The sequence below is a fragment of the Plectropomus leopardus genome, chromosome 4, assembly GCF_026936395.1.
Source record: "Plectropomus leopardus strain MGB_pleo_1.0 chromosome 4, ASM2693639v1, whole genome shotgun sequence".
Taxonomy (NCBI): Eukaryota; Metazoa; Chordata; class Actinopteri; order Perciformes; family Serranidae; genus Plectropomus; species Plectropomus leopardus.
Window position 1 is genome coordinate 5,005,037 of NC_142179.1, and position 19,830 is coordinate 5,024,866.

General features: G+C 38.3%; 2 protein-coding genes across 5 annotated transcripts in view; both read right to left on the reverse strand.

Moving 5' to 3' along the window:
* ascc2 (activating signal cointegrator 1 complex subunit 2) lies at nt 1-13,372 on the reverse strand. Its single transcript, XM_042488297.2, has 19 exons — nt 13,238-13,372; nt 11,552-11,659; nt 11,302-11,460; nt 10,001-10,174; nt 9,742-9,871; nt 8,511-8,578; nt 8,217-8,330; nt 7,215-7,327; nt 7,052-7,126; nt 6,840-6,944; nt 6,665-6,733; nt 6,487-6,561; nt 5,205-5,424; nt 3,873-4,069; nt 3,449-3,568; nt 3,014-3,238; nt 2,498-2,585; nt 1,808-1,899; nt 1-1,062 (listed from the first exon to the last, which is right to left on the reverse strand). The coding sequence occupies exons 2-19, from the start codon at nt 11,633-11,635 to the stop codon at nt 891-893; spliced, it is 2,280 nt and encodes a 759-aa protein (XP_042344231.2). The 5' UTR covers nt 11,636-11,659; nt 13,238-13,372; the 3' UTR covers nt 1-890.
* A 1,714-nt stretch (nt 13,373-15,086) lies between these two features.
* slc39a14 (solute carrier family 39 member 14) overlaps nt 15,087-19,830 on the reverse strand; it is a 37,315-nt gene continuing 32,571 nt past the window's right edge. For all 4 annotated transcript variants that reach the window (XM_088076356.1, XM_088076354.1, XM_088076355.1 and 1 more), the window contains 2 exons: nt 19,624-19,808; nt 15,087-18,529 (listed from right to left, as the gene is read on the reverse strand). In XM_088076356.1, the coding sequence (XP_087932482.1) occupies nt 18,377-18,529; nt 19,624-19,808 (338 nt within the window). In that variant the 3' untranslated portion in view covers nt 15,087-18,376. The remainder of the gene's footprint in view (nt 18,530-19,623; nt 19,809-19,830) is intronic.

Consider the following 19,830-nt stretch of genomic DNA (forward strand, 5'->3'; position numbering starts at 1 on the left):
TAGAATTATTGTATTTATTTTGGATTTTTTTGCAATGTCAACTTCAAAAAGCAAATTAAATCTGCTTTTTTTGTTACAAAATGCTCTGATAGATCTGTTCTCTTCATAGAAAATAGTCTGTGCATGGCAACATGTTGGAGGTTTGGTTACTCTGAGAGACGTGAGCGCCTCTGTACAGCACGTGCTTCCATTATCACTTGATTTCTTTTTCTAGAAACTTTTTTTGTCGTTTCTACAAAGGCTGGACAACAGTAGTGTGAACTGGGAGGATGACATCGCATGCATGCACTTGAACGTTGCATGCAACAAGCTCGCAGACAGGTTGCTCGCAGAGGATGAGCCGTAGGAGCAGCGCAGTGAGCCGCTGATGTCCAGACTTGATCACCAGGTCGTTAATTGTTCTTCCAGCTACAGAAGAAACCGCAGTTTCTCCAAAACCCTGGATGTCTCTTCCTTTTATTCCTATGTTGTCTATTTGATGATAATGATGTCAAAGAAAAACTTCATTCAGCCACTCTGAATCTTAATAATAAAATGATTTTGTTATTTGGCAAAAATAAACGTCTTATTCTTTGTCCTCGGTCTCTGGCTCACACTCAGGACTTTGGGTGTTTTTAATAAAGAGCTATAAAAGAAAACCATTTGGGCCAAAGCGCTGAGTGTCCTTCAGGCTCAAACTCTAAAAGTAGATGTTCAGTCTTAAACATATCAACAAGCTGCTTGGCAACTTCTGATAAGTTGCTAAACTAATGCAACTTTTCACCAACAACTGAAAACCTTCGGTGGATTTTCCTTTCGAGCAAAGACAGCGACGTCGGGGGCTGCCTTCCCGCCGTCCCCCCCTCCTACAATCAGTCCGTTTTGGTTCGAGCAGCGCGCCGTCACAGCGGTCAGGAGGGGATCATGCCTTTGTTCCTCTTGCGGTCGGCCATGTTGCGGCGGTTGTGGTTCGCCCCGCGGCTCTTGTTGGCCTCCTTCTTGCGTCGGTCCAGGTACGTCTCCAGGGTTTGTCCTTGGCCTTTGGGTTGGCCCACCACGTTAGCGGGACGCTCTGGTCGGAAACTAGAAGGATGAAGGGGAGTTAACAGACCTGGTGAACTTCTACTATCTATGACTGAGAAACACGAGCAAATTAGCTCGGTGTCTTTTGGAAATATAGAACGGCATTGGCAACGGCAGAAGAAATAAATTTAAAAATACAAAGCCAAAAATTAGCAAAAAATATGTAAAAAAACGTCTAAGAAAATCATCTGAAAATTAGTAATAAATAAATAAAAACTGAAAAAATAAAAATAAAAAAATGCTTACAAATTTAGAATAATCCTGTAAGATAATTTTTAAGATATAATTATGATAATTGTAAAACTCATTTTTCACAAGCCCTTTTCACCTACCTTTTAAAACAAAAAAATATATATGTTATTTTTACAATTTACTATTTTTTTGCAATTGGTAGAAAATATCTCACAAAGTCACTAACTGACTTTTTCTCCATGTTTTGGAAAAAAAATCTCACCTTTTGGTTCAAGAGTTCAAAGCTTTAAATACTTGTGAAAGGCACCTCAGTGCACCTCAAGAAAAGTTCATTTCATCTACATCACCAATTTGTCTCAAAAAACATTCATCTTAAAGAATTTTACAATCTGAAAACCATGCACCACCCTCGATCCTTAAAACCTCCTTTTAAACTAAATCTTTACTGAGGAAAACAACGGGAGAAAAATCTGGAAATGCATTACTTTCATTCAGAGACTTTTTCGATGGAAATCAATCTGCAGAGTTTGTAATGTGAATATTGACTTCTTACCCTTTCCTCTGCTGCATGGCGGCTCTTCTGGCTTCAGCTCTCTCCCTCAGCAGAGCCGGGTCCTGCACAAACTGGTCCCTGTTTACATTGTTCTGAAAAAAAATGGACTCACGTTACCACATCAAAAAACAGAGCAAATAATGTAAAAATGCAAACACACACACACACACACACACATTTGATCATAAAACATTTAGGAATACGAAGCTACCGGAAGTTCATCACGCAGTGTTTGAAAAAGATTTTCTGTTAACTAAAAATGTGTTACATATGCAACAACCTGTATAATTATTTAAATTTGCAGTTGCGATCTGATGACGTCGAGACAAACACAAGATCCAGAAACTAATGTGGAAAAATAATAAACCTGATTATTATTAACAATCTTAACGTCAAACACCAGGGCTCTCACTTTCACCACGGATGGTTTATTATTAAAGTTAGGAATGAAACATCATTTTCTGACAGGTAAATTGTGCCCGTATGGGAGCCAAATGGTCTTAATTTAAGGTACATGCATAAATGTTAAATAATAAAATTAAGTAATTTTTAATTTTACCTTGCCACCAATTAAAGACAAAATTTAAGTTAATATTAAAGAGTAAAACATCATCATTGAGCTTTAAAATGGGTCAAAAAGATTTTTTTTCTCTGTCATATTTGATCCGCTGTTACGGTTTAATTTAGTACCTGAAGTGGTTCCTCCTCTTCGTCTTCACCCTCCTCCTCCAATTCTGGTTTGTTTCCTTTTCTCAGTACCTGCGGGACCGTGAACGGCCTGCAGGGAAAGTAAAAATGTTAAAAACGTACTTGAAATGCTCAGCAACTTATAAATACATTTAAAATAAAATATAATGATAATTATCTTTATTTCTATAGCACCTTTCATATATAAAATGCAGCTGAAAGTGCTTAAATTTTATACCTAAGATAAAATACAATTATTATACAGCACATGGATACCATAACTCTGAAAATAAGGTGCAGACAGGCCAGAGGTGGAAAAGAAATAAAAGAAATAGAAATGTAAAATAAATATTAAACAACAAAAGCCAAAACGGTAAAAGCAGATAAAAAAGCATAAAACAAGTTTATAAGAAATAACAACCATAAGATGCAACAAAAATAAATAGAAGGTGAATCAATTAAAAGCAAAAATGTGCTTTTTAAAACTTCACAGATCTCGACTCCGTCGTGATGATTTACCTTCTGCTCAGTAAACTGTCTCCATCCAGGTCATTGGCTCCCACCTGGCTCATGTCGTAGGTGTCGTCGTACTCGTCGTCGTAGTCGTCCAGGCCGAAGGCTTCTGCGCTCTCGCCGGGTTCGATGACGACCTCGTCCACCACCGTCTCGTAGGCCTGATAACGAGCTTTCTGCTCCGCTATGTGCTGCTTGTCGTTCAGCGTCTCTCGAACGCTCTCACCTTTCCTGCAGGAGAGAGAAAACACGGAAAGATTACCCCGACCCCAAATCGTCTCGCCTGTTCTTCACTTTCTTTAAAACACGAGCGCATATTTAGTATGTAAATGGTTTTAAAACACTGGACATTTTACTTAGTTTGAGGAGGATTTATGAACACAGAGTAAGTAGAAGCCGAAGTACATCGAACAGCTCTTTCGTCCTCCTGTGCGCTCTTACCTCCTGCCCTTCCAGATGCGGGACATGTCCACCTGGTCTCTGCGGAAGACGTCAAACTCGTCATCATCAAACACATTCGATCTGACGTTCAGGACATCTGAAAGCTTCTCCTTCACTGGCCTGAGCGGACAGAAGAAGAACAGAGTCAAACACGGCTGATTCGGCTTTTACTTATTTACTTATTTAACACAAATTATCTGCATAAAATATTTTTTTTTTTTTATAGTAATCATAAAAAAGTTGTTGACAACAGATTTGATTTCTGATTAGCGGGTAAATAATTCTGCCTCACAGAGACAAACCCGAGTAACTTCAAATCAGGTCAAAACTGAGTTATGAGTTTGCTTTTCTCAAAACGGCACAGTTATTGTGGTTATCTGCGGCACTGTTACAGCCGGCGCGCGGTGTCGGTGTGCGGCGTCACCTCGGCATGGCTCGGTCCAGTTTGTCCAGGTTGGGGGCCAGGCGGTCCTCCAGGATGTTGTTGATGACCAGCTCAGAGTTGTAGTCGTACTCCTGCAGGCAGGCCAGCAGGAAGCCTTCGCCCAAATCGGGCAGCAGGTCCCTGATACACGACAGCAGAGACTCCAGCTCCGCCTCGCTCACCGGACACACCGCACCCTGATGACAACAAAGAAAAGCACGCCGTCAAAGTGTCGTCGGGTCGTCGCTGCACGGATTTTGATCTCATGTTTTAGCTCCTTTGAAAGCCAAACTTGTATCACACAGCTGAAATGTATCTTTCTTTATCTCTGCACCATAATGCACTGAAACTCTGCTGTTACGTTTATTCTTTCATCTTACATTTATGTACTTTTATGCCTGATATAAAGCAAGTTAAGCACTTTTCATTTGTATTTGAAAAATGCCAAATAATAAACTGTAAGTAATGTAATTAATTTGTTTTATTCTGAGTCATTTTTTTAATAAATTCCTCTCTAATCTAGATTTGAAGCACTCTGTTTGCTTAGTGTCACCGAACCTTCATCATCATCATCATCTTTACTTCATTCACACGGTTATTCATACAGCAGGTCATGCATAGAGTTAAAATATTAGAAATGTGTAATCATGTTTTATTTTGTAAAATATTGTGTGCAGTAACTTAAACACACCACAGGGCGGCAGTAATGTTACATCCAGAGTTACATGTTACACTTATGTTAAAAAAAGGAGAAAAAGTAACGAGAAGTATTACGCTGCTGTAGTCTGCTATATAAAAAAATATTTTAAAAAGTCATAGTATAGTGTGCATTAGAAAAATATTTAAAAGTCATGGTATAGTACGTAGTAAAAATTAAAGAAAGTCATGGTCTGTCGGGCCCTCAATCGTACGCTCGCTCCCTAAATTGGCACTTTGAGGATCGCCTGATCAAAATAAATAGTTTTGGCTATTTTCTTACCAAAAATACATTTTCTAGCTTTAGCTTTTCAAGTGTGAAGATTTGATGTTTTTCTTTTTCCTACACAATAATAAAATAAAGACTTTTAGGTTTTTGGACGGCGAGTCGAACTAAACAAGACCATTAAAAAAGAATATTTTTCACTTTTTTCTAAGAGCCAACAGAGAAAAACATTAATTGATGAAATAAGTGATAAGAAAATAAGCGCTCATTGCTGCCCTACATTTTACCTAAACGCGTCTCATCACAGAAACAAGCACATGACATTATCTGTGAAAATAAATATGATGGATATCGGACACTGAGCTGTCGTAAGCACTTATTAAATTAGCCGTAACAGTTACAAAACTCACGTTGTTTCCTTTTTGGGGAACGTCCAGCACGGCCTCGGCTCCCCTCAGGCTCTCTCCTCCTTTTGGCTCTCGCTCCTCCTGAAGTTTAAAGCCAGCTGCAGCTGCAGCGTCACCGGCCGCTGCTCCCTGACGCTGAATCTGACCGTGTGGTCTCCGTCGGCCCACGCAGTCCCAGGCGCTCTCCACCCCCTGGAGCAGGTAGGACGTCCGCGTCTCGTCACTGAAGGAAGCAGGCAGTTAAGAAAAAACAGCTAACAACAAGCATCATTTATTAATCTGCTGATTTTTTTTTTTGTTAATCTTTTAATAATCTGATATATGGAACATCAGGAAAAAGAGAAAAATGTCCATCATAATATCCTAGAGGCAGAAATTACACCAGTAAATGCCTTTTTGGTCAACCAACAGTTCAAAACCCAAAATATTACATTTATTAGGATATAAGACTAAAAAAAAGCATAAAATTCTCAGATTCCAGAAACTGGAAACATCAAATGTTTTGTATTTTTGCTTGGAAAAAGATTTTAAAATATTTGTTATGATTATCTAAAATGTCTTTTTGTCTTTCTGTTTTGTTTTGGTTATGTTTTTGACTTTTCTTTTGTTGTATCTGACATGTGTGAAATAAAGATTCAATCAAACAATCAAAACTGTTGCCGATAATTAATTAAAACTTACTGTTGCAACTCTTCTCTGATTTGTTATAACAAGATTGCAGTGACAGAGTTTCACTTAAGCTCTGGCAAAATTTACACTTTAAGATATTTTCTTGTAACTTTAAGTTGTGAATTAAAACTTCTGTCAATCTTTGACTTTATTAGTCAAAGTTAAAGATCTAGAACGATCTAGATTTAATACCAGCTCGAAAAATTGCAGTAGGATTCACAGGAACTGTAAATGACAGAAGTTCAGAAGATGTTTTTTTAAAAAAAGAAAAGAAAAAAGGAACATTTAACTTTGCAACATTGCTACTGATGTTTTAGACTCATATTAGTGTGTATTATTGTAATTATTGTAATAATTATAATAATAACCTCATTAAAATTACCAAATAATAATTTGGTGGCCCCCTGCAGTAACTATGAGCCCAGGGGACCCACGGTCTGGAAAATACTTAAATTTTCTTTTTACATTTGGAAATCCACACGTCCACAGATTATTATCCATCTTCAACTTGGATTTGACTTAATCTGCTTTGCTTGTTTAAAAAAACATATTATTTATATATTATTAAGGTAGCACGAGACTTAAAAATCTGTTTACACAAATCTGATGAGGATACATGACGGGGACGGCCTGTTGTAGGAGGCTGATGTCGTCTGCGATGGGGAACTGCTCATCGTAGTCTGACAAGAACCTGAAACGACAAAGATGTTGTATATATATATAAAGATATATAAATATATACAAACTAAAACGCCCCCGCAGAGCCTCGGAGCTGCCCCCCGGTCTGATTTTACCTTTTCTCGGGTAAAAAAGATGAGAAATGCTGCAGGAGCTCCTCTGCAAATGTTTGTAGGTTTTCTCCGCTGCAAGACAACAAATCCAGCAGAATTAATGAGTGTGTGTGTGTGTGTGTGTGTGTGTGTAACGGTAATTCAGCTGAGATGCACGATGAGAGTTTGGACGTCTCACCCCTCCAGGATCGGCTGTAGGCAGGTGTGATGCAGCAGCAGGTGAGCCATCTCCACTATCTTACGACAGGAGTGGGACAATCTCTTCCACAAGTCCTCCTGAAGACTGAAGGAGGGTTTAGAAGATTCATCATCATCACATTCAGCAATCGGGTCTTAATATTTTCTCTTAGCGGTTGTATTTTTTAAGCATTAAATGCAGCGGAGACTCACCCTTTATCATCAAAGTTTCTCTTCTTCACCGCCTTCTCCAGGTCAGGCACAGCGGTCTCATAAAACGAGGTCAGTCTGCCGCGAGAAAACAAAATTATCATAATTATCGTAGTTTTTTCTAAGGTGTTACTACGATACTGCCAGTTTTACTTCATCTGTGTACCTGCTGAGGAAGCAGTGGGAGTGGAAGCTGGAGCAGGCGGCAGGGAAGATGTCCAGGAAGGCATGGATGGTGGTGGTCGAGTCACACAGGTACAGAATAAGATCTACAAGTTCCTGTGAAAAGACAAGAAAATATCAGCAATCAAAGACAAGAAGCAGTCAGACTGTATCCAATCAGCCGCAATTTAAAGTCTCTTTCCTCAAACACTGGCTGCTTGTTACTGAGTCTCTGTCAGTGTTAGTAATCCTGTTAACTGAATATCAAAATAACAGTCCAGTTAAAAAAGACAGAAATGTCTTTTATGTCCAACCAACTGTCCAAAACCTGAAAATATTCATTTTACTACAGTGTTATATTAACACTAGATATCCCAGCCGTATGCCTCCGCGCACCAGTCAGGTTGAAGATCTATACAATCAGCACAGATTTAGATGGCAAAAAAAGTTTATTAGGTCACCATGACCTTTGACCACCAGAATCTAATCAGCTCATCCTTGAGTCCAAGTGGACGTTTGTGCTGAATTTGAAGAAATTCCCTCAGGGTGTTCCTGAGATACAGACAGACAACCCGAAAACATAATGCTTCTGGCCACGGCTGTCGTCAGCGCGGAGGCATAAAAAACATCAAAAACTCACATTTCGGAAACAAGAGGCATCAAATGTTTCTGACTTTCCAGGCCTTGAGAATGTGATTGTGAAAGTTCATGACTTTTATTGGTTTTCCATGACCGCTGAAACCCTGTTTAAAAACACTTAATCAGCTAAGTTTCTGTGGATAGCCTGATTTATTAATTAAGACTTGAAGAAGAAATACTCCTCGTTTAATTAAAAAAAAAAAAAAAAAAACAATCTAAAGATGTTTACTCAATCAAGTTTTTCCAAATAATCAGTTCTGCAGAGACAATGTTTCCATTCATGGGCTGCCAACAAAAACACACGATGTTGTGATGATTGCACTCTGATTGATAACTTGCGTGGTGAATGTGGGCGTGTTAGTCGGACCTGCTGGCTCATGGTCATGGCAGTGGGCTGTTTGTGTGCGTTCAGCTTCATGGGCTCCATGGCGGCGGCTCCCTCACAGTGGAGACCGCACTTGTCCACGATGGTGTCGAACACCTGAAGGTGACAGAGGAAAAAAAAAGTAAGAAAATAATCTATGATCTCACAGAGAGACATTTACACCGAAACAGGGTACTATTTTTTGTGTCTCACGTGTCACTTTCTGGAAAATCTAAATAAACCCAGTCTTACACCTCACATATTAATATAAAGTTGCATTTTTTTAATGAATCTCACCTGTAACACAGTGGGCACCGTCTCATCCAGGTCGCTGTAGTAAGACGGCTGCTGGGTGAAGATGTTCTCTAAAAAAGAAAATCAACACGTAAGTTAACAAAGACTCACAACACAGAAAAAAAATCACCGGCCTTCACATTAGATCTAAATTAGAGCTGTCGAATGATTGATCTTAAAATCACGATTAATCAGAGAATTTCAGTAGTTAATCATGATTAATAACATTTATAATCACACGTTTAAAATTCCATCATTTTGATTTCTAAACCGTTTTAACGTCCATATAAAAAAGTCTTAACTGGATATCAAACGAATGCAAAGACATTCATTTTATTATCTTGACTTTTTTTTAAAAAATTCAAATTAGTGCTGCAGCGCTACGAGCGTGAGCTTTTGTAACATCTACTTAAAGACAGAAAACATCTGTGCTTATTTTTTGAAAAAACGTGTTTGTCAACCTGAGGACGCTCCTCAGACCAGAGTCTTCCACCATGTCGACTGGTCTGCAGCCAGTTGCCACCAGTTTAGTAAGCTGAATATTTACTTTCTTCGATTTAGTTTACAAGGTGCATATATCACTTTTGACTTGTCAACTGAGGCGAGTTATTTTAAAATGAAATGAGAAATTCAAAAGTGCAGCAGTGTCGTTAAAATAAAATAAAAGGGTGCGTCAAGAGGACAAAATAACTGCACATGATTAATGCAATAAAAGCAAAATAAGACATTATGTTTGGACCTTAACCCTTTGAAACCTGGGGCAACGTCACTTCTCTTGTGCTGCATTCAGGTGTCTTTCACAAGTATTTAAAACTTTGAACCCTATGCACATCGGTGGGAATTTTTTCGAAAACATGGGAAAAAAAGGCAGTGAGCAACTCGGCAAGAAATGTTGCGCAAATTGCAAAAAATAAAAATAACTTGGGGGAAAAAGTCTCGAGAACTGCATACATAATTAACATAATTAAGTATTTTTAAATATTTTACAGAATTATAATTTTTACTTTTCTTAACACCCCCCAAAAAAATCATGTAAATTTCTTGTTCTTTTCTTAGTTCCTTAATATTTCTTAATTTTTTGGTAATTCCCTCTGAAGTTGCTTATTGCTCTGAATTGCCTTATTCCCCAGTTTTTGGAAGAATTATAGTCATTTGGCCAAAGTTTTGGTGGAGCACTAATCTTAATTAATATGTTTCATGATGATTTAAACTGAACCCTAATAAAACGGCTCACCGATCATCTTTTGCAGCAGCTGGCTGTTGCCCTTTCCGAAGAGCACGCACAGATCCAGGATTTTGGGAATGTCAAACAGGAAGTTCTCATAGATAATTTCTCCAAACACAGCTGGCGTGATAAAGTTGTCCTGTGGAAGAGGAGCACAAGGGTGCAGGTTAGACAGCCGAGGCCGTTTACTAAAACTATAACTGTTATTTCTAGTGATCTTTGGATCGTAGCTCGCTCTGGAGAGTTTATTTTTGGGAGCTGCTCTTACCTTAGACTCTTTGTGTGTGGCCATCCTGAGGAAGGTCAAGAAGACCAACCTGTGGACGGAGCGCTGCATGTCGGCTACTGCTGGGGAGGAGGGCAGGGTGGCGAGGTCGAGGCCGCGAGGGGCGTGATGCAGGTATGAATCCAGACACCTCTGCAGAGACTCGTCAAACACCACCTGATGGAGGAGACGAAAAAGAGGGAGGAGATGGACATTTACAAGAAGGAAAGAGAAGTAGAAATGCCACAGCGTGGTTGTTTGCCTCCACGCAGTCAAGCTGCACTCAGACTTTACATCCATGTATGTTTAAACTTTGATGCTTCACACACATCGTCCCCCTTCAGCACAGAAGATCCATAAAACCAGCACAGCTTCAGGACCGAACGTCTCCCCTTCAGTGACTTATGATGCTGAATAATGGCCGTAAAGGTGTTTTTCTTTGACTTTTTGGATCTGAAATGTCATCACTTCATCATTATATCCTGATGGACATTTTGGTTCAATTTTGACATAACTGTCATATAAATTCTTTTTCCAGGCCGGACTCGAACCCGAGCTGTGCGTACACTCTGCCAGGTGAGCTAACGGTCGCCCCACTATCGTATGAATTCTTGAGTAATGGTCAAAAACAGATTTTGTGAGGTCACAGTGACTTTTGAACATCAAAGCATTTCATTAGTGATTCCAAGTGGACGTTTGTGCCAAATATGAATTATTCACTGTGGGTGTTCTTCAGATATCACATTTACGAGAATGTGACGGACGAGTTCACCGTGACCTTTGACCACTAAATTCTGATCAGTTCATTAGTGATTCCAAGTGGATATTTGTGCCAAATTAAAAGAAATTCCCTCAAGGCGTTCTTGAGATATCGTGTTCACAAGAATGATATGGATGCAAGGTCATGCTGACCTTGACCTTTGACCACCAAATTCCTATCAGTTCATCCTTTAGTCCAAAGGAACAAAAATAAATATCTAAGGCATTCTTGAGATATGAGACCAATGGAGTTATGACAACTTTGACCTATGACCCCCAAAATATAATCAGGTCATCCTTGAGTCAAAGTGGACATTTGTGCCAAATTTGACAAAATTCCCTCAAGGCGTTCATCAGATATCTAGTTCACAAGAATGAGACGTACAAACAACACAAAAACATAATGCTTCCTCAGCTGTGGCCGCGCAGAGGCATTAAAAATATTCTGGGTGCTAACACTGAACGTACAGTTTGTTTTCATTTATTTACATCTTTCCAGCTGTCATATACTTTTGTGTCTCACAGAGATGTTTATAGTCTCTCACCTGACACCAGAACTTGTCATGAGGCAGCGTCAGCAGCCACTCCAGGTCCTCTGTGATGAATTTGGCATGTTCCAAAAACTCCTCCACCTCAGCCGGAGAGCCGTCTTCTGGGGGGGATTTGTAAGGCACAAAGCAGCGCTCCTCCTTCCTGGCCGGGTGCTGGTGTGGCGCAGAAAGTTTTGACTCTGATGAAACCCACAGTCTGCTGTTTGAGTGTATTTCTGTGTTAAAATGGGGTGAAGTGACTCACCAGTGCAGGCAGCGTGTGCTCTTTTCCCAGCGGGCCCGGCTCGGTCACCTGCTGCTCATCCAGTGGCACTCGGGCGCAGGCCATGACTTCTCCTTCACTAAATTTTCACTACCAATTCATTCAAACACAAAAAATGTTTTGCTGTATATTAGTAATTTCAGTGCACTTGTGGGTGTTGAAAAATATATATAATTTCATATTTACAGATTCAAAGTATCGAAGTGTTAATACAGCAAGCTTTGGCTTTATAATGACAGAAAAGTTAATTGTAAATGCATATCTTTTCCAAATATTGGATATCAGTCTCATTAACTACTATCAGTCTCATTAACTACCAATAATCAGTATTGGCCCCGAAAAACAAATATCAGTCAACTCCTAGTAACCATAGACTATAACATAACTGTCGAACCCACTTGCTAATTTGGGGCTTCTGAGGGTATTTCAAAAAATAAATACAAACCACAAACATTTAGAGGTGAATAACCCTCCCCTAAGACAAAACAAAAACATAACTCACTCCCCACTGCTTAAAAAAATATCTATAGTGCCTGTCCGTTTTGCACCACTCGCTTCAATCTGATAAATAACGAACAGTCCCTGAAATGTTAATATTATAGTGCTGTTCGGTATGGCCTTGAAATAATATAATAATATTTTTGGAGCATATCACGGTACACGGTACATATCATACCATATTAAATCTCCTCAAAAGCTTCATAAATGCTGGACTGGGCAATGAAATCAAATGTCAAGATAGGACATATTGATACTGTGAAAATATTTTAGGGACAAAACATTAAAACAATGAGATTTTTGATTATCATGTGGATTTAATGACTTAAGTGGCAAATATAATAGCAAGTAGGACAGTCTGATAAGTTCAGAAAATGACATCACTTTACTGCAGGCTTTAAAATCAGGAAAAGAAATTAGTTTCTTAAAATGTTATAACAATATCCAAAATCGATATGTGGTCTCATAACACGGTAACGGTATGTATCGTGTATATTGCAGTATCTACAGTATCATCTCTGAGATGTGGAAGGATACACGTATAAAATAACACATTTTGGAAACACACTTTGTCCCACCATTGTGTATTTGTGTTGTTGGATTGTGAGAAAACCTGTGTTTTGGGGGGATTTCGGTCCATATATTGTAAATAATTAACAGCATTAGCTCCTAAAAGCTGCCACGCACATTTAAATCAGCTGCAGTTCAACATCGTTTTTATTAAAACCTCCAGCTACATTAACAAAGTTCAATCAAAGTTGCTGAAGCAAAGAGAGCTACTGTTAGTGAGCTAACAGCAGCAGTTTATAAACTACAAACTACCACTGTTGTTATTTAGTCAAGTTAACCAGCTAGTTAGTGACCACTGCTAGCTAAAAGTAACATAGCCACCTGTTAACCACTAGCTAACGTCGCGGCGCAAAAGCTACCCGCTGATACCGTGACGTCGTGTTTATGTAGCCAACTTTTGACTAAAAAATAACGCGAAATAACGCGTTTTATCGCCGCTAACGTTATCTAACGACCGAGTTGAGCCGAGCTGACATCGCGTTAATGAATGAGAAGCTAACGCTGATGTAACGCGGCTAACTAGCCGGCGACTCTAAAGCCGCACTTTGGTGACTTCGCGGGTATAAATTATAAATAAAGTGAGCTTATAAATCTGCTCACCTGATTATGTGGCTGTCTTTTGCTCGTCCAGGCCATTTTCTTCAGATTCGTCACTGCTTCTTTCGACTGTTTCAGTTTCCAAACGTTTGATCATCTGTGTCCGGCCCGGAAGTGACGTAGTTTGTTGTTGTTGTGTTTTTGTCGCCTTTACCGCCCCCTGGTGGGCGCCAGAGCGCAGCGCCAGTGCGGTTTAATATAAAATATTATTTTCTATTTTATTTCAGTGTATTTTTTTAACCAACATTAGTCCTAATCGTGCGTTTCAAATATTGATAAATTTTAGAAAAGTTTGCCTTTTAAATGCTATGTTTTTGTGATGATGCCACTATCTCTTATGATGAAAAAAAAGTGAATTATAGATTATTACTTTGTTATTATTGCAGTCTAGGATTTGTCAATGATTAGCAGCAGCATCTATTTTTATAAATCATCATTTTTTTTATGCAGTATCAGTACTCACACTCATACCACTCTGCACACAAAATGCACTTTTCAAAATCAGGCTATTAAAATATTATATTACATAATATATAAATTTAAGATATTCATCAATTTTAGACATTTTCACCTTTTAAATATATATATATATTTTTGTGATGATGCCACTATGTTTTTAGATATAGAAAAAAAAACACAAAAAAGAGAATTATATATTATTACGTTTTTCATATTGGAGCCTAGGATATGTCAATGATTAGCAGCGATATTGATTTTTATATGTTTTAAATTTTTGTGCACTGTCAATACTCAACTTTCATTCATTTATTAATTTATTCATTTATTTAAACAATCTTTTTTTTTTAACCAGCATCAGTCTTAATCCTAAATTTAAGATATTCATCAATTTTAGACATTTTCACCTTTTAAATATTTTTTTTTTTGTGATGGTGTCACTATGTCTTGTCAATGATTAGCAGCAGCATCTATTTTTCTACATTATGATATTTTGTGCAGTGTTAATATTCACACTCATACCACTCTGCACACAAAATGCACTTTTCAAAATCAGGCTATAGTAATAAATATTATTCATTAATATGATCTAACTGAGTTTATTTTTAACCAGCATCAGTCCTAATCATAAGTTTCAAATATTTATCAGTTTTAGAATTTTTCACCTTTTAAAAACCTTTTTGATTTTGTGATGAACAAAAAAATTTTTTTTCAATGTACTACATGCTAAGTAGATTATTATTTTTGTATTATCACATCCGAGGATATGTCAGTCATTAGCAGCAACATTGATTTTTATACATTGTAATTTTTTTGTGCAGTGTTAATATTTACTCTTATACGGCTCTGCACACAAAATGCACTTTTCAAAATCAGGCTATAAGAAACTATTTTTCATTAATATGATTTTCAATATATATTCTTTTTTATGTAGTTTTCCAGATATTTCCAGTCCTTCACTTCTAAACTTCTACATTTTTCTTATTGCTGCTAAACTCTCAAAAGAAAAAAACAACACACACACAAATGCATATTTTGGAGAGAAAAACAGATTGCTGTTAGATTATTAACACAATTTCTTTTTCAGTCGTTATGGCAATGCTTTCTAATCATTTGTACCATTATGTCCCCCAACAGAGAGACGTCCATCTGTCACATAATCACAGCTGAAGCTGGAGCGGCTCTCAGTTAACTAATCTGCTGAATTTAGTGGCTCAAAACAGGAATACTGAATATTAAACTTTTACACTGATTGAAACTTTGTTTTATGAGGCAATAGGGAGAGCAGTTTATTTGCATTGATATACGTTCAAATAAAAATAAAATAAAATCTTTAAATTGGTCAAATAAACTATTTATGTGATAAAACAGGACAAATAGGACACTTGAAACATGGTTTTCTTGGAAAAGGATGTTTATAAAAAAAAAAAGATTTCCATGACACACAGAGAAGGCTGATGAGGATCCCCTTAAGTTACATTAGGTACAATATTTTTCAAAATGACGCGTTGCAAGTCTGATAAATTATCAAAATCTCCGGAGAGTCAAACATTGGTCGTTTGACGCTGATAAAAGAGACACAAATAAAGCTGAAATATTGTCTGTGTGCTCCTGAATTTATTATCTGATTCACTGTTGTGTGTCTGACCTAAACATTATCAGATTTAAATAATCATTACTGACCAAAAGTACTGTTTCTATATGTGCGTATACGCTCTGACTTCAGTTTTCTATATATAGTTATATATTGTGCAATGCATTATTAAAACGTCCAATTTCAAAATAAAATACTTAAACAAAGATAAAAGACAAACAAACAAGACAACTGCATTTTTGTCTGCTTTCATGGCTTGTGGTGTAAACCGAAACTGAATACTTAATTAATCTTGGGTGTAAAGCATAAAATAAATATTGTATGGCTCAACAAAACTTAATCTCCCATTCATCATCATACACATCAAGCAGCAGCAATACTGTACCTCACGGTACCCGTTTCAATAGCCGACCTTCTCCATCCAGGAATAAGAAAACAGAAAATTTAAGTTTATACAACGTGACGGCCAATCACGGCTTCCAGTTTCTATCGCTGATAAATAATAAACTTCAGCTCTATTCTAAACTCATAATTAATCTACTGAAAAGTACGTATGTTTTGGTTATGGATCACTTATTCTGTGCTGATCTGAGAAAAATCTGTGAACTCCTGGACTCTGAATACAGCTGCACGGTACCACAAAAAAATGGATCAACATGTTTGTAGTGTTAATAGTAACATATAGGACACTGTTGCTATGGTGATAATGGCTGTTTCATCCTTATACAATACTACTGTTACTGCTTGTTGTTTGTAGTTTACATCATGACAAAAACACCAAAAACTGGTCCCCTGAACGTCAGCATTACGGATCATAAACCATTTGCGACTGGCCAAAAGTATGTGGACACCCAAACTCATGTCAGTGTTAAACATCTTGCTTTAAAACTATAATCTGCTGCTGCACAGCGTCGTCTCTTCTAGTATACTGGACCGTGGCTGCAGAGATCTGCTTCCATTCAGCCACAAACATATTAAAGACGTGTCGCCACCAAACTGGGAAAACCGTTTCTTTATGGACCTGGCTTTGTTTTATGTATCTAAGATGTAACTTAAATTACTTTTCAGTCTGGATTAATCGGTTGATTGATTCCTTGCTTAACCATCTGATGCATAACAAATGGTTTGTCTTTTTTAAAAAAAAGTTTTTATGCGCTTATACTTTTACATGAACTGTAAAGTTGTCTTGTTTTTTTATATACTAATTTTTGATTCTATGTTTTTGGGGCATGTCTTTTCAGAATCAGAATCAGAATCACTTCATTGATCCCTGGGGGGGGAATTGTATTTTGTTACAATCGCACTGATGTCAGAATAGAGAATTATACAGTATATGTATTTTATGGTGAAACTGAAGTAAATTATCACATTTTGGACAATAAAGTGATTGTATTTCGTAAAACAAAAATTTAAAACCCATATTAAAATGTGTAGTTTTGTTCAACCGACGTGAAAAACTAGCTCGGTAAAGCGGACACTGAGGACTGGCTGAAGACGTTTATCTGTCGAGGTGAGTAACTCCCACTCACTGAAAATGTTTGGGGCAGCAGGAAGTATGGACTAATGGTGAAAAATCCAAATATATTAAAATAACTATCATTGTCGACAAATAGCAGAAAAAAATCTAGCAAATATTGTCATCCAAGAGGCAAGAAACAGTAATTTCTTTTGGTATTTTTGCAAATAAAATAAATTACAGTAACATTTAAAAAGTGACTTTTAAAAAGTGCATATAGGGATGTCCACATACTTTTGGCCACATAGTATAACTCAGAAAGAATCAGAGGGATTGTGGTACAAACCTAACTTGATACATTATATATGTTAAATTTTCTGTCATGATAATAGCTGATTACTATTGAAAGGAAAAACAGGCGATTTGTGTGGATAAATGACCCAGCTTACAGCATTCTGTTCTGTAGAAGAATAGATAATTTAGAGAAAAAATAGTCGTTAGGATGTGTGAAGACCAGAGATTTTCACTTTGAAATCAAGAATATACACAATTTAAAAAACTACTAAATGCTATAATAATGAAGGGCACAGATGGTAAACTACATGGAAAAACATCGACGTGGACGCCGAGTGTTGTTGCATCTGATCTGGATGAAGCCACAAATATCAAACTCTTGACTTGATGTCGTTTTACGTATCGGACTCAGGCTTCTGTCTGGATTTCGAACTGCGTGCCGAGGATGAAGACAAGTCCGTACTGAGGAGAAATTAAGTGTGCCCTCACTTTGTAGCCCTTCACCATTCTCAATGGTCTGCCCATATTTGGTCTTCAAAAGTCCGATTTTCATGTTTATCACGTATAAAAAAATATAACGTCAACACTTAAAAGTCCAGCTGAAAGTCAGTTTGATGTTGACAGTTGATTCAAATTCCAGTTCAGGTCCGAAACAATTTGTTTTTGGTATGTAATGAAAGAAAAAAAAGGGGGAAAGGCGAGAGGGTTAAAGTCTGGAAAAGAAGGATAAAAACTCTAAAGACGTCAGCTGCTGTTACCTGATTGTGCTTTTCCCACCTCCTGAGGAAGTGCTGCGGGCACGGAGGATTAGTGATATAAATACTCTGCTGAATCTCAACAGTTGAGGCTCAACGACATTCACAGAGGGAAGGACGAGAGGAGAAAAAAAAAAACAAGAGCAGGAGCCAAAAATGGCTGATCAGTAGTCTGGGGGAAAGAGAAGCGTCTGAGTGACGGGGGGAGTATTGCACGTCAGTTCATGTTCACAGCAGAAGTCTAACTCGTCTCTGCGGCGCCGCTTCAGTTATTATTCTAGACGGTTGGAGGGAGCAGCTGTCAGGAAAAGGGTTGATAAAACATGAAAAAGGAGGCTGCCACCCCCTCTGCTCGGGATCTACTGCATGTGGGAACTCTGCATGTACGGCTACTCGAATATTTTTGATAGAGGATGTGTGCGTACCTGCCGCACAGCAGCCAAACTCCCCAAACTCCAAGAAAACTGAGGATGGGAGGAAGATAAAAGAGGGTTTCGTCCTGCTGGGGTCAGTTCACACCAGCACAAACCAGCTGAGGTCTGAACGTCAAACTGGTCCCGGCTGGTGTCGGTCCGGATGATCCGGTGCTAGCCCAGCTGTATCTGCCCGGAGTAGGTGGTGAGGAGGAGCATGATGGAGAAGCCCGTCAGCAGGCCGGCGTTCTGGATGGCGAACGTGAGGAGGAAGCTGCTGCCGCCTGCGTCCTCTTCCTCACGACTCACCTCATTCATCTCCGGAAACTGAGAAGAGAGAAAAAGGAGCTTCATAAATACCGTACCCCCACTGTTCTCAAAGCCAAAATTACGACTTTTTAAGACCTTCACGATAAATAGGAGTTTTTTTTTTAATTGACGTTTCCAGTAGGCACATTTTATATTTGCAATTTCGATTTGCTCAGTTTGAGGGTTAATGGAAACCCGACAAGTGAAAGTAATTTGTGTCACACTTTATCTGTTTTCTGTGTTGCTTGTGGCTTGACTAGTATTCACCTTTGTTATGCCTTTTTTTGCTGATAAATGGGAGCCTACAGCTTAGAGCGAGTTAAATTTAAGACTTTTAAAGACTTTTAATGCCACTCAGAATACAATTTAAGACCAGTTTTACAATAGCCAAAACTGTCCTGGTTTAAGCCATGCCACAAAATCTTTTAGCCAGTTGTTAGTGAATGTGCAGCCCCCTTTGTTGGCGAGGAAACAGTAACAGCTAACTAGTAGACAGAAGATCCTCCGCTCGGAGTATTCTGCCCAAAAACAAAATTCAAATGTTGTTGGTTCCACTATCCTGAGCTGCATAACATTTATGCAAGAGGCACTCAGCAGATATATTTTCAAATAAAATACACATTACCCTTTAAGTTGAGATTTTACAATGCAACTGGGGCTGCAGCCATCTATTAATTTAGTAATCTAAAATTATTCTGCAGATGAATCCATCAAGTAATCGGATAAGAAATAAGCATGTTGTGCACCAGCAATACTCATCCTCGAGAAACACAGTGAAAAGACACTTTGATGCAGGTAATGTACACCAAATACTTTCAGTTTCAGCACTAAATGCAACGTCAAAAACACCCACAATGAAACAAAAAATAACAACAATCCTACATCCCATGACTTAGCATTATTAAGACTTTTGAAAGACTAATTTAAGACTTTTTAATGCAAATTAAGGCCTTATTGTTAGATTAATGAATTCAATGCCTTTTAAGATTTCGTAATGATTTGCAGGAACCCTGATTGACGTGTTTCCATCAGGCGTATTTTATATCTGTAATTTGAGGGTTAATGGAAACCCGCCTCGTGTGGACCTCATCCCTTTCCCTCCAAACACTGACCATGTCTGCCAGAGCGATGTAGAGGAACATTCCTCCTGCCAGGGCGAAGATCCAGTTGGGGGAGAAGCTGTTGCCAGCCAGGATGCCAAAGCCCATGCCCAGGTAACAGCAACAGGCCGACAGGAAGTTAAAGAACAGCGCCTGCTGTATGCTCATGCCAGCGTTCAGCAGGATCACAAAGTCTCCTGGTAAAACGAAGAGAACGAC

What these genes read in the sequence shown, in the direction of transcription:
- ascc2 (XM_042488297.2), bottom strand. Translation starts at nt 11,635, where the DNA reads ATGGCCTGCGCCCGAGTGCCACTGGATGAGCAGCAGGTGACCGAGCCG. An exon ending in AGAAACTTTGATGATAAAGG is followed by an intron (nt 6,945 to 7,051) that starts GTGAGTCTCCGC and finishes ACCCTCCTTCAG; the next exon opens with TCTTCAGGAGGACTTGTGGA. An exon ending in TTCCCCAAAAAGGAAACAAC is followed by an intron (nt 4,070 to 5,204) that starts GTGAGTTTTGTA and finishes TGTTGTCATCAG; the next exon opens with GGTGCGGTGTGTCCGGTGAG.